Source organism: Salvia splendens, chromosome 2, assembly GCF_004379255.2.
Source record: "Salvia splendens isolate huo1 chromosome 2, SspV2, whole genome shotgun sequence".
NCBI lineage: Eukaryota > Viridiplantae > Streptophyta > Magnoliopsida > Lamiales > Lamiaceae > Salvia > Salvia splendens.
Window position 1 is genome coordinate 13,823,804 of NC_056033.1, and position 14,423 is coordinate 13,838,226.

The 14,423-nt window shown below is 35.8% G+C and overlaps 2 protein-coding genes across 5 annotated transcripts; both read right to left on the bottom strand.

The window, feature by feature from the left end:
• Positions 1 to 1,924: 1,924 nt before the first annotated feature.
• LOC121771723 lies at positions 1,925 to 10,329 on the bottom strand. 4 transcript variants are annotated; one of them, XR_006044205.1, is made up of 8 exons: positions 10,193 to 10,329; positions 8,981 to 9,087; positions 8,440 to 8,844; positions 8,227 to 8,331; positions 7,814 to 7,930; positions 2,322 to 2,648; positions 2,091 to 2,245; positions 1,937 to 2,001 (listed from the first exon to the last, which is right to left on the bottom strand). XR_006044205.1 is itself a non-coding variant. In XM_042168595.1 (7 exons), exons 2-7 carry the CDS (start codon positions 9,006 to 9,008, stop codon positions 2,233 to 2,235), a joined length of 729 nt encoding a protein of 242 aa, XP_042024529.1. In that variant the 5' UTR covers positions 9,009 to 9,087; positions 10,193 to 10,329; the 3' UTR covers positions 1,925 to 2,232. The 4 variants fall into 4 exon arrangements, 2 of the variants coding, with proteins under 2 accessions (XP_042024529.1, XP_042024523.1); XR_006044203.1 differs by having other exon boundaries at positions 1,925 to 2,245; XM_042168595.1 differs by having other exon boundaries at positions 1,925 to 2,245; positions 2,322 to 2,382.
• LOC121774240 lies at positions 10,176 to 13,486 on the bottom strand. The gene is made up of 3 exons (XM_042171150.1): positions 13,368 to 13,486; positions 13,104 to 13,259; positions 10,176 to 10,303 (listed from the first exon to the last, which is right to left on the bottom strand). The coding sequence occupies exons 1-3, from the start codon at positions 13,477 to 13,479 to the stop codon at positions 10,176 to 10,178; spliced, it is 396 nt and encodes a 131-aa protein (XP_042027084.1). The 5' UTR covers positions 13,480 to 13,486.
• Positions 13,487 to 14,423: the final 937 nt, after the last annotated feature.

Sequence of the window (14,423 nt, forward strand, 5' to 3'; positions counted from 1 at the left end):
TTATTAACGAGACAAAAAACATGTTGAAAAGAAATTTCGATATGAAAGATATGGGTCTAGCTGATGTGATTCTTGGAATCAAAATATTGAGGACTAATGAGGGAATTACCTTAACGCAATCTCATTATGTTGAGAAAATGCTTAAGAAATTCAACTCGTTTGATTGTAAGCCAGCAAAGACTCCTTTGGAGCTCAATGTCCATCTGAGCAAGAATATGGGTGATTCTGTTGCTCAAGAAGAGTATGCAAAGGTCATAGGAAGTTTGATGTTTATCACAAACTGTATTCGACCTGATCTTGCTTGTCCTGTAAACAAGTTGAGCCGATTTACGAGCAACCCAAGCAAGGAACATTGGAAAGCTCTGTGTAGAGTTTGAGATACTTGAAGTATACTATTAACTTTGGGTTGCATTACACAAGATATCCCCAAGTACTTGAAGGGTACTGTGATGCAAATTGGATCTCTGATTCAAAAGACTCATTTTCGACAAGTGGGTATGTGTTCACTATGGGGGGTGGTGTTGTCTCGTGGAAATCAACAAAACAGACGTGTATTGTTTGTTCCACCATGGAATCTGAGTTTATCGCATTGGATAAAGCAGGGGAAGAAGCCGAGTGGCTCAGAAATTTCCTAGAATGTATTCCATGTTGGAAGAAGCCAGTGCCCGCAGTATTGATACACTGTGATAGCAAAGCAGCTATAGGTAGAGCACAAAGTGACTTTTATAATGGTAAGTTTCGACATATTCGTCGGCGACATAATACCGTAAGGCAGTTGATCACAAGTGGCATTATCTCAGTTGACTATGTAAAGTCAGTGGATAACTTAGCGGATCCGTTAACGAAAGGTTTAAACCGTGATCAAATGCATAAATTGCTAAAAGGAATGAAACCGAAAACCACATCTTAAAAAGATGATTATAGTGGTAACTCAACCATACGATTGGAGATCCCATGGGCTTGGTTCAATGCGAAAACAAAGCTATATGAATCTAGCTATAACACTTGGAAGATTTTAATCTTCGCCCATTCTTTAAAAGCACTGAGTGTTGTAACTTGTACGTGGTAAGAGGTTAAGTCTTTGACTTTTAATGATTCTTGAAATCTCAAGGAGATGTAGTATGACAGGATACTCATGAAAAAATCACCTATATAAGTGAGAAGCGGGGCCGGGGCCGCTTCGTGTGTGTGTCACTTATGAATTCCAAATAGGTGTTCCAAGGCCGAAATGGACACAAACGTGAGAACTGATGGAGTTGAGACAATATTGTGTTGATGCTATTGACTAGGCATACACCAAGGATGAATAGTTCAAGGCATCGCGTCCACTCGCCCGCTGGTATGTCCGATAGTGTTGACTATGGAAAGTTCAAAATCACAAGTTACCTCTCCAAATGCAGTATCGTTTCTCGAGAACTAAGCAAAAGAGTCTGCATGCATGCATACACGTCTTGTGTTGGTTTGAGCTTGCAGTGCTCTAACCAATGTGGGGGATTATTGGAAAAAACGTGTAAAATGAGGGAAACTTTTGATGTGACCAAACCTTTGGCTTTTCATCTTGTGTAACCTCCAAATGCATTATGGGATGTCTTAATGCCATGACTCTTCATGTAGGCACACCTATCCTATAAATAGATGGAGTTTTGGGAGATGAGAACACCAACAACAAATATTCTCTCTACTCTCTCTAATCTCTACATTCTAGTGTGCATCTTAGGAGCATTGCATTGCTCGGTTCTCGCTTCCAATTCAAGTTCGCCGGAGCCTACGAGTTTGAGGTGCTTCAACTCGATAGAAGGAAAGTCGTTTCATCTTTTGGGGACATTACGTCAATCCGTGAGCACTAGCCGGGGCGTATTTCGTCTTGCGGAGAGAGGGTCACCTCTACTCGACTTGAAGAATACTATAGTTTGCATCTCTTTACGTTTGTTGTAATTTACATTGTTACATTTACCTTCCAGTTTTGTTCTTTTATAATAGCAAGGGTTGTCCGTGTAAAGGCTGCAATATTTCAAACATAAACTTTGGCAATCACGAGGATGAAAATGCAAGAAAAACCAGCAGCAGCCGTAGCAAGAATCTTGGCGTACTTGTCGACAAAGGTGAAGGCGAAAGTAGAGGGGGCTACCAGCCCGAAAACGAGGTATGATAGTATCACTAATGTGGAGTGAAATACAAACTTCTTACTACTACCACCAAGTTGCTCCTTGTAATGTTTATTTCCACCCCTCTTTAAGTCAGCAAGCTGTAAATACCAAAAAATTTACAAAAAAATCAGAGTCGGATCATAATACGTGGGGTGCACGAATGATATTCCTTACCTTACTGCCAATAGCAAAGAGGCCACTGGATAGAGTGCCAATCCAATAGCAAAGACATTCACTGTCATGTCATCAAGAAATAATTAATTTACTAATATGTTGTAGTTTTGTATATATGTCGTGTAGTATATTTGAATGAATGTAAAAACTTAGATGTAGAGGCATCTGTGGCGGCCCCAGAGGCGACGATGCTCAAGCTGGTGGTGGACTCGATTAGACCCCCCTACACAATGCATTTTAAGATCTCCACTGTTTTTAGACGACCACAAAGTCTTATAAGTAATTCAATAATCATCGGTTTCACCTCCTCCTCCTCCTCCCCATCATCTGCACACTTTAAATTAGTAACCACGCAACAATTTCTTCCTAAAATGTCTAATAAACAACATGTCGTCCTCGCATTTTTTAAGTTAAAGTCACCAACATTATTGTTTTACCTTTTTCGTAAATTTGGTTATAGATATGCATATATATAGTGTTGGAAATATAGTGGCCTTTTACACGGGTAACCCTTGCTATTACAAAAGAACCAAAAAACTGGAAGGTAAATAAAACAAAGTAGATACAATAAAAGGAACAAGATGCAAACTATTGTCTTCTTCAAGTCGAGTCGAGGTGACCCTCTCTCCGCAAGACGAAATACGCCCCGGCTAGTGCTCACGGATTGGCGTAATGTCCCCAAAGATGAAACGACTTTCCTCCTATCGAGTTGAAGCACCTCAAACTCGTAGGCTCCGGCGAACTTGAATTGAAGGCGAGAACCGAGCAATGCAATGCTCCTAAGATGCGAACTAGAGTGCTTGAGCTATGAGAGAAGAGAGAATGATTGTAGATTGTGTTGTGTGTGTTCCATCTCTCAAAACAAGCCTATTTATAGGCTAGGAGTGGCCACACGAGAGGTCTCGGGTTTAAGGCACCTCATAAACACATGGACGTTGAAAAGCCAAAAGACTTAGGAAATGAAAGGTTTTGAGACCTTTCTAATTTCCCACATGTTACATGTTTTTCCTACAATCCCCCACATTGGTTAGAGCGCTGCAAGCTCAAACCAACACCAGACACAAATGCATGTATGCAGACTCTTTGCTCAGTTCTCGAGAAACAATACTGTATTTGGAGAGGTAACTTGTGGTTTTGAACCTTCCATAGTCAATACTATCGGACATACCGGCGGGCTAGTGGACGCGATGCCTTGAACTATTCCTCCTTAGTGTATGCCTAGTCAATAGTATCAACACAATATAGTCTCAACTCCATCAGTTCTCACGTTTGTGTCCGTTTCGGCCGTGGAACACCTCTTTGGAATTCATAAGTGACTTACTCTTACGAAGCGGCCTCACTTCTCACTTATATAGGTGATTCTTTCATGAGTATCCTGCCATACTGCATCTCCTTGAGATTTCAAGAATCATTAAAAGTCAAAAGACTTAGCCTCTTACCACGTGCAGGTTACAACACTCAATGCTTTCTAAAGAATGGGCGAAGATTAAAATCTTCTGAGTGTTACAGCTAGATTTGTATAGCTTCGTTTTCCCATTGAACCAATCCCATGGGATCTCCAATCGTATGGTTGGGTTACCACTATACTCATCTTTTAAGATGTGGTTTTCAGTCCCATTCCTTTTAGCAATTTTTGCATTTGATCACGGTTTAAACCTTTTGTTAACGGATCCGCTAAGTTATCCACTGACTTTACATAGTCAACTGAGATAATGCCACTTGTGATCAACTGCCTTACGGTATTATGTCGTCGACGAATATGTCGAGACTTACCATTATAAAAGCCACTTTGTGCTCTACCTATAGCTGCTTTGCTATCACAGTGTATCAATACTGCGGGCACTGGCTTCTTCCAACATGGAATATCTTCTAGGAAGTTTCTAAGCCACTCGGCTTCTTCCCCTGCTTTATCCAAAGCGATAAACTCAGATTCCATGGTGGAACGAGCAATACACGTCTGTTTCGTTGATTTCCACGAGACAACACCACCCCCCACAGTGAACACATACCCACTTGTCGAAAATGAGTCTTTTGAATCAGAGATCCAATTTGCGTCACAGTACCCTTCAAGTACTTGGGGATATCTTGTGTAATGCAACCCAAAGTTAATAGTATACTTCAAGTATCTCAAAACTCTACACAGAGCTTTCCAATGTTCCTTGCTTGGGTTGCTCGTAAATCGGCTCAACATGTTTACAGGACAAGCAAGATCAGGTCGAGTACAGTTTGTGATAAACATCAAACTTCCTATGACCTTTGCATACTCTTCTTGAGCAACGGAATCACCCATATTCTTTCTTAGATGGACATTGAGCTCCAAAGGAGTCTTTGCTGGCTTACAATCAAATGAGTTGAATTTCTTAAGCATCTTCTCAACATAATGAGATTGCGTTAAGGCAATTCCCTCATTAGTCCTCAATATTTTGATTCCGAGAATCACATCAGCTTGACCCATATCTTTCATATCGAAATTTCTTTTCAACATGTTTTTTGTCTCGTTAATAATGGCACTATCGCTGCCCATTATCAACATATCATCAACATACAGACACACAATAACAAACCCGTTATCTGTGTTCTTAATGTAAACACACTTATCACACTCATTGATAGTGAATCCATTTGCCAACATCACGTTGTCAAATTTCAAATGCCATTGTAATGGTGCTTGCTTCAACCTATATAATGACTTTACCAGTTTGCATACTTTACGCTCTTGCCCAGGCACAACAAACCCTTCGGGTTGTTCCATATATATTTCTTCTTCCAGATCACCATTCAGAAACGCAGTTTTCACATCCATTTGGTGAATATCGAGATTGTGCAAAGCAGCAATCGCTAGAAGCACCCGAATGGAAGTGATTCTCGTAACAGGTGAATAGGTATCAAAAAAGTCATACCCTTCTTTCTGCTTAAAGCCTTGGACAACTAGGCGAGCTTTGTACTTATCTATAGTACCATCGGGCTTATATTTCCTTTTCAGAATCCACTTGCACCCTAAAGGCTTACAGCCTTCAGGCAAGTCTACTAACACCCAAGTGTTATTTCTCATGATGGATTCAATTTCACTGTTGATAGCTTCTTGCATCCAACATAAAAGTTATGAAGTCAGGACCAAATGTTTTAGCAACTTTAACTCTTTTACCACGTCTTGGTTCAACATCCTCAGGACTTGACCTCGTCCCTTTTGGAGGATTAGAACTAGTGGATTCATCCATCATTCTTTCACTAGAACGATCCTCTTGCCTCTTACAAGGGTAAACATTCTCAAAGAATATAGCATTCCTTGACTCAATCGTTGTTCCTTCAGCCACGCCAGGCACAGCTGACCTATGGACTAGGAAACGATAGGCACTACTATTAAGTGCATGGCCAATAAAGATGCAATCGACTGTTTTAGGGCCTATTGCAACTTGTTTCGGAGGTGGCACTTCTACCTTCGCTAAACACCCCCACACTTTGAGGTATGAATATGAAGGTTTCTTCCCTTTCCACAACTCATAAGGAGTCACATCCCTATTTTTTAGTGGAATTTTATTCAGGATATGATTCGCTGTTAACACAGCCTCCCCCCACATGTTCTGGGATAAACCAGAATTAATCAACAGAGCATTCATCATCTCTTTAAGTGTTCGATTTTTGCGTTCAGCATCACCATTTGATTGAGGAGAATATGGAGCTGTGGTTTGGTGAATTATACCACTTGCATGACATAATTCTGCAAACGGAGCTACATACTCACCACCTTTATCACTTCGAACACACTTAATTCGACAATTAAGTTGATTTTCAGCTTCATTTTTGAAGTCTTTAAACGCTTCAATTGCCTCATCTTTACTTCTCAATAAGTAAAGGTAACAATACCTTGTACAATCATCTATAAATGTGATGAAGTACTTTTTACCACCTCTAGTTTGCACAAATTTTAAATCACATACGTCTGTATGGATTAACTCTAGAGGTTTTGTGCTCCGTTCTACCGAGCGAAACGGTAGCTTGGTCATTTTTGCTTCAACACAGACTTCACATTTTTCTTGTGAGTTAAACTTATCTACTTTTAGTAAATTAAGATTTACTAATCTTTTTATGGCATTTAGATTTACATGTCCCAATCTTTTATGCCATAAATCAGAGCACTCAAGCAAATAGGAGGATGCATCATCTTCCTTATTTCTTAATCCTTTTCCACGGTGAATGACCGTAACATTCAGCTCAAAAAGCCCATTCACTAGGTGACCTTCACCTATGAACTTTTCATACTTGGTCAATATAACATTTTCACACTCAAATTCTAGTGAAAATCCATGATTTACTAGAAGAGAGCCTGACACCAAATTATTTCGGATGTCTGGGACATGCAGTACATCCCTAAGGGTAAGAACTTTTCCAGATCCTAATTTTAGGAACACATTACCCACACCAACCACCTTAGATGAGGCTTGGTTTCCCATACGTACTTTTCTACCTCCAACAGATTTGTAGGTAGAAAAAGCGCTTCTTTCGGAGCACACATGACATGTGGCATCTGTATCAACAAACCATTCATTTGGATTGTTACCATGGTTCACATCGGAGACCATTGCGATCACCTCGTGATCTTTGTTGTTTATAACAACACGTTCAAATAATTTGCACAATATTGTCTCCAACAATAAGTACACAATTATATTGAACCATATGTGCATTGTTATATTCAACAACCCATGCATCCCAATTATTACTACCAAGTCAAAATTGGTCTTGCTTGTCAAATGACAAACGATAAACATCATTCTCAAGAGAATAGATCTCAAGGAATTAACCACTCCATAGCGCATCGACATTGCGACCGTTCGTTGCTTTATTCCAGCTTTGACTTTCATGTTTCCTCCAGCATCGGTCGACATGATTCAGCAAGAGTACAATATTTCGTCTTGCGATTGTTGGAAATATTGTAGCCTTTACACTGGAAAACTCTTGCTATTACAAAAGAACAAAACTGGAAGGTAAATATAATAATAGTAGATACAATAAAAGGAACAAGATGCAAACTATTGTCTTCTTCAAGTCGAGTCGAGGTGACCCTCTCTCCGCAAGACGAAATACGCCCCGGCTAGTGCTCACGGATTGGCGTAATGTCCCCAAAGATGAAACGACTTTCCTCCTATCGAGTTGAAGCACCTCAAACTCGTAGGCTCCGGCGAACTTGAATTGAAGGCGAGAACCGAGCAATGCAATGCTCCTAAGATGCGAACTAGAGTGCTTGAGCTATGAGAGAAGAGAGAATGATTGTAGATTGTGTTGTGTGTGTTCCATCTCTCAAAACAAGCCTATTTATAGGCTAGGAGTGGCCACACGAGAGGTCTCGGGTTTAAGGCACCTCATAAACACATGGACGTTGAAAAGCCAAAAGACTTAGGAAATGAAAGGTTTTGAGACCTTTCTAATTTCCCACATGTTACATGTTTTTCCTACATATAGTTCAAAAACATTAAGTAATTCTATTTTATTACCTCCATTAGGCCCATCTTCATTTTTGTCTGCTTGGTCGATTGGTGGAAGTTGATCACCTTTTCCACCTTCTTCCTTGTCTTTTATTTCGTTTTCGCTTTCGCTTTTTTCAGTATCTCCTAAAGAGAAGGGAGAGCGCATAAATATATTAATAAATGCATTTATCTTCAATAAAGAAAAAAGGTCATCATCTTAGTTTTTAGGAAAACTATTAGATTAAATCTCAATCTATTTTTTAGTTTCAATAATATTCTCAAGCTATTAACATTATGCATATAATATGAAAACTATCCTCGCTGTTATAATTATGATAGTGAGCGTAATTTTAATTCGTCCTAGTTTAATTACTATCACGATTGTTTTGACATCTTCATATCATGCATATATGGATCACAAAGTAGTTTGATTTTAATACCTCTCTTAGGTTCACTTTCATTTTTGTTTGGTAGGTTGATTGTTGGAAGTAGACCTTTTCCATCTTCTTTCTTGCTTTGTTCTTTGTTTACACTCTTTTCAGAACCTATTGAAAAGAGAGAGCACACAAATTTATGATTTATTCAATTAGAAAAAGAAAATTAATTGACTTGATTAACACAAAATAAGGCAATGATGTTAATAATGTGATCACCTGCAGGTTCCTCTTGGTTGGATGGATTGAGATCCTTTTTCCCCCAAATCAAAACGATGAAAAACTCAAACCATATCACAAACCAATATTTTTTATTCGGATTGGGATTGGGATTCGGATTCGGATTCGGATTGGGTTTCGGGTCAACAATCTTACGACGAAGAATAAGTTTAGTAGCTAGATGGTCACAGTTGTGGCAGTGTGGAGCATATCTCTTGAACTTTTCCAATTCCAACACCAATTCTATCTCTTTTTCCCCATTGTCCACATATTTCACTTCAAACTCTATTGTCTCATTTATATATCTCTCTACATCTTCTTCTGCTTGTGCACTACTCCCCTTTTCTAATTCATTCCTCTTCGTTTTCTCACTACTCTCCTCCTCTTGCTCTCCAGCCTCACTTTCTGCAACAAATTAATTAAATTTTGTACATTATAAAATAAAAACTTGAATTTTTAAAGGCATTCTTGATTATAGATATGGGATTAGACCCTATCTTCTCGCTAAGGAGAGTGTTATTAATTATGTTTATCTTCTCACCAGTTCCACCTTGAAAGTGCAGTGCCATCGTACCCCCGAAGGCCGCTACCTTTTTCACCCAGCTTTCGTCGTCGTCTCCATCTCCGTCTCTTGCGCTTCCGCCTCAGCTTTTGCAACAAATTAAATTCAACGTTTTTCATATTACCATACTATTCATGTTTCAATAGGACAAAGTATATACTCCACTAAAATATGAACTTTTTAATCTTGTCTAGGCATAGGCATGTGTTATATTGCTAATTCATCTTTAATTGCTACCTACTATAACTAAATGATAGACATAGGATCATTAAATCAAGGCACAAAATTATTTAGCCACATAAGATTATTTAGTCACGAGTGTCAATGCAGTGTATAAAAAATGTCAATTATGGGTATTATTGTCAATTAACAAAAAATTAGTTATAACTAACTTTTAAAAAATATCTATAAACTTTAAATGATTATAACTATCTCAATTTAAATTATTTTTTTCAAAACAACATATATCAAATTAAAGATAATTTTATAAGGATTCCAACAAGATCTCAATTACATATGTTTCGATATCAAAATTTGAAAAAAAAACTTCATGAATTTTCGTATTTTTTGACAATCAGATAATGTCGGCATAACGATCATAATATGTCAATATAATATATATACAATGTCAATGCTAAATTGTGTTGACATATTCAAGGAATTGTATTGATATTTTTTATACAATATATTGACAGTTTCTAAAACCTTCTTATTTTTTTGAATTTTAAATAATAATAAAATGAAATTACACATGACAATTTTATAGACCACTAGATCTCTACAAATTATATGGTTTTAAATTAGTTGTAGTAAACAATTAAGAGATGAGTTAGCAATTGATCACACCCCGTTATACATATGTGTATAAAAAATTTGAGTTTGATTTTTGTATAGTACTCTATTCGTCTCATAAAAAGAATAACACTTTATATTTCCATCTTATCCCATGATAAGAATATGGACATTATAGCTTGGACACTTTTTTTTAGAGAAGTTAGGCCACCACTTGATTGCAAAGATAAATTAGCGAGCATAAAAAATACCAAGTCTATCGTGTAACATCCAAGTACCAGGCCCTATAGCTTGGTCACTTCAATTAGTTAGTAAAACGATATGCAAGGAACATTACAAATAGCACAAGCAATTAATGTTTGAGCAAACGATGTTTAATTAGTTATGTACTTATGTTACCTTTGTTTTGATCCACCAGCGCCGTATCATTAGCATCGTCCTCAACCAGATCGGTGACGTCTGAAGCCGCCGCCGCCGGCAGCTCCTCCTTCTCATTCACTTTCTCCATACCTGCCATTCTATGTCACACAAAATCAACTTATAATCGACTTCAATTATTGTATGATGCAAAATCATAATGTCGCCTACTCCTATATATAGCGATTAAAACATGTTACTATGTTATACCAAGTCTATGTCTTGTAGAATTAAAAATTCTATGTATATGCTGAACGAGTAAATATTGTGTCTAACAAGAAACTTATGGTTAGACTTGTATTTGTATTAATTAACTTCACATGTTTGCTTAGCATAGATCTGCAATTTAAAATTTAAAATTAATGAATTAAATAAGTAATAGTACTACAAGAATTATGATTGGGTTGACAATGGAAATTACAAAACCACTTTTTGTAACAACTTGTAGACTGTGCACTAGTGACAAACTAAGGTTAATTTTTTAAAAAAAATTGTGCGACGAGGTTGGTCTAATTAATGAGTTTTCTCTATTTGTTTTAATCTGTCCAATTTTTACAAATCAAAATTATATTTTAACAAATTATGATCAAATTAATACGAAGTGTAATTATAAAAATTGAGATAAAAAACTTGTGAGTACACTTGTGTCTTTTTACATATAGTTATATATCATTTGATTGGATGTAGTGGAATGGTTGTGGTTTTGTGGAGATTGTTAATTTGTTTTACAGTTATCATACATATGTATTTGACACCATATTTTTTATTGCATGAAGTGAAATAAAAGTAAAGCTTAAATAGTAACAAGTGTATTTTTAGTTGATTAGAACATCATTTTAAAGTACAGATAATCATAAAAAAGTAATAAATAATCTTTCTAATTATACTTCTTACTACTATAACCCTATAATAGACTAACGTTAATCAATTAAACTAAACACGCTTATATTGCTTGTAAACTACAAAGACCCACAAAATTAACCCTAAAATGCATTAAAATGTCAAATTTGTAACCTACAAAGGTAAACTAACACAGCATTAGGACTATAAAATACTTAAAAATCCATTCACATGGTAACGCGATAAATGACAGCTTGTTGGTGACCCTAAAATGAATTAAAATAAAATAAAGTGTTCACATATAACCACCCATGTTTGTTTGGAGGAAATCGTGGTATTACCACATTACTTAATTGGTCTACTCATGATGCCAAATTATGACGATAGATATATTTCATAATGCTCACATCACCTTTGACAACTCTAATTAAAAATTTTGCATCTTAACAAACTTGTCATTCTCAATTGATTTATTTAATGTTCTTAGAGAACAAAAGGATTTATTTAATTGAAGGTCACGAAAAGTTGAAGCTACTCTTGAATCTGGAAGCAAGCCCTAAATTAGTAAATTCTTATAAAATGTAAAAATATGTAAATAGTAATAATAGTAATTACTTGAACACCAGTGACTTGTTTATAAATTGATACTGTTTCATAATTCCTTCTATACTAATTACATGAAAATTGACAGATCGGTATACTACTTTTCTCTTGTAATGAACTTTTTAAACAAAAAAAAACGAGCAAAAAATCGTAAAATACTAGAGGGAAGTTGAATAATTAAGAAACCCAAGAATTAATAACCCTAGAGGTGACAAAATAGTCGGGTCGAGACGGCCCGACCCATCAAGTTTTGTAGCTTTATCGGATCGGATCCTACTTGTCAACAGACGAAAATTAACCGAGCGGAAATTTTACAGACCCAATTCATTCGTTCCATAATTCCAATCACCTAAAACTGATTTAAAGAAACCCCTCAAGAGAAGAAAGAATTACAGAAAGATGTTGTGACCCTAATTTTATTGATTATTATTATTTCTATTAAAGAACGTCCCCCTCCTAAAGAAACTAAAATTACTATTTTTGCAACTTCAGCGTATAGATTAATTTATAACTTCGGCGTAAAGTTATGTAAAAAAACAATTTATATATGTAATTTGTACCTAGAACAATGATTTCTTACGCACTAAAAAACACATGGCACTGTATCTATTAATTTTGTAATTACTTAATCTCAATTTTATAATACATATTTACTGTACTTTATAAATTTAGTAGTACAAATTAACACGTAGAAATAATAATAATAATAATATCAATAAAATTATGAAAATAATTAAACTTTAAAAATTGGACGTGAAAAAAAACTATGATTTGAAGGACAAAAGTCAAGAAAAAATAGGAGCACAAAGAAATTGAAAAAAATCAGATTCTTAACTGTTCACATTTTAATGAAAAAGATATTTAGAAACTTGTAAATCGAATTTGAATTCAACGTGAGCACGTATAACGCAGTATTGTCATTTGATTGACAATTGAATAACATTTTATTAACATTAAATATATTTGGAAATTGAAAACTCTCCCTTTCCATAGTTTTAACTAGACATCGCTGAACTTGACCATAGACTGCTTTGGGTGGGACCGAAAAGAATAACAACAGTTCATGGTGAGGAAAAAAGTTGTACTCTGAATAATTCAATCAAATTATTTAATTTAGTTTAGACTGAATTTATTTATTGTATTTTCAAAATCTAATATTTAATTCCACTCCGATTATTGATTAACAATCGAAAAGTTTTGGATTAAAAAAATATTGTATTCAAATAATTCCAACCTAAAGAATTTTAAACTTTTAATTCTTTTTGGGATTTTTAAGATTATTTGATTTATAACTTTTGGATATTTTGGGACGCCCAAAATTCGAATTTGAAAAAAAAAATTGATCGAACATCCGAATGGCCAATCCCAATAATAATATTGATATTGATTCCCTCATTTTCCGAAAAAAAAACAACATTTTATTTCGAAATTTTGACACTACAATACGGACATGGCGGATCGTGTACATGAGGTCTGGTGAAGTTTATCCCTTTGGCTTCAGTTTTTCCGGCTACAATAATACTATTGTTGCCGCTCTCATTTGCACTTTGCCTAATCTTTATCTCATCTTCCTCCGACGACCTCTCTTTTGCTTTGTGGTTGTAGCCTGAAATTGAACAATTAATATTAAAAAATCTTTTATTTTGCGAGATCGTAAATAGCTATTGAAATCTTATATATACAACAAATCATGTAAAAGATAGGGTTTTCTTACCTTCATTTTTGTGGATAGTAGGATCCGGCGAGGGTAACTGCGGTGACCGCCGCTTCCCAAACAGATCCTCCTCCATCTCTTCTTGCATACGGTTGAGAAATTCGTCGTTCATTACGCTCTCAGAGAAAATATCACGCAATATTTGATGAAGAATTGTTGTTAAAGTCGCCTACTATTTATGGAGTAGAAAATTGGAAACATATGCTTTAGGTCAATTGGTAACACCGTCTCCAACCATTTACACCAAACTCAAATCCAATTTTAAGTATATGTCACACCAAAATGTAGTTTTACTCCAACCATTCATACCAAATTCAAATTTTACACCATTTTTTTTATTTTTTATCTCACAGAATTTTTGCAGTAACACCGTATATGGTGTTGTTTCACAAAAAACACTAAAAATGGATTTGAGTTTGATGTACGGTTAGAAAAGATTTCTACACCAATACTCATTTTTGGAGTATGGTTAGAGATGGTCTAAGTCTTTGTTTTTTAGGATTAAAATTTATTCATGCTACTTATTTTATGTTGATTAATCAATCAATTCCATAGGTAAACATAAAATAATGGGTTCACATGTAACCAACATATTGATGAGTCATAAACTTATAGTTATACATCTATCATGTGGCTGCCCTTTATTTTAAATTTTTTATATAGAAGTGAACGACGGGAATTCGAGAGATTGTAAAATTCGTAGTAGTATTTTATTAAATGTAATGTAATTCATTAACTTAGAATCATTAAATGATCAGTATAGGGGATTTAATATGTTACATTCCGATAACTATTTTCACCTTTCTTACATTAACTCTAATTGTAGTCTTGATTTTTGTCTTAATCATTTTTAATTTAACACTTTCCTCCGTACATTACATTATTTAACATGTGGCAATATTTAGTTTAATAAACAGTTTATACTCGTATTCATCGGTGGATCCAGGTGGGGTCGCGCGGGGTCGGCCGACCCCACCGGCGGTCCACCGAACACTGCCGGAAAACATCATCTTCGACCTTTGACCTGGTGCAGTTCCGTCTCCGACCCCACGGCCA

Excerpts from the sequence above, each read along its gene's own strand:
- LOC121771723 (XM_042168589.1), bottom strand. The coding sequence starts at position 9,008 with ATGGCACTGCACTTTCAAGGTGGAACTG. Across the intron at positions 8,332-8,439 it reads CAACCAAGAGGAACCTGCAG|GTTCTGAAAAGAGTGTAAAC; the intron begins GTGATCACATTA and ends TCTTTTCAATAG. Across the intron at positions 7,931-8,226 it reads TGAAAGTGAACCTAAGAGAG|GAGATACTGAAAAAAGCGAA; the intron begins GTATTAAAATCA and ends CCTTCTCTTTAG.
- LOC121774240 (XM_042171150.1), bottom strand. The coding sequence starts at position 13,479 with ATGAACGACGAATTTCTCAACCGTATGCAAGAAGAGATGGAGGAGGAT. Across the intron at positions 13,260-13,367 it reads TACTATCCACAAAAATGAAG|GCTACAACCACAAAGCAAAA; the intron begins GTAAGAAAACCC and ends GTTCAATTTCAG. Across the intron at positions 10,304-13,103 it reads TCATGTACACGATCCGCCAT|GTATGGAGAAAGTGAATGAG; the intron begins GTCCGTATTGTA and ends ATAGAATGGCAG.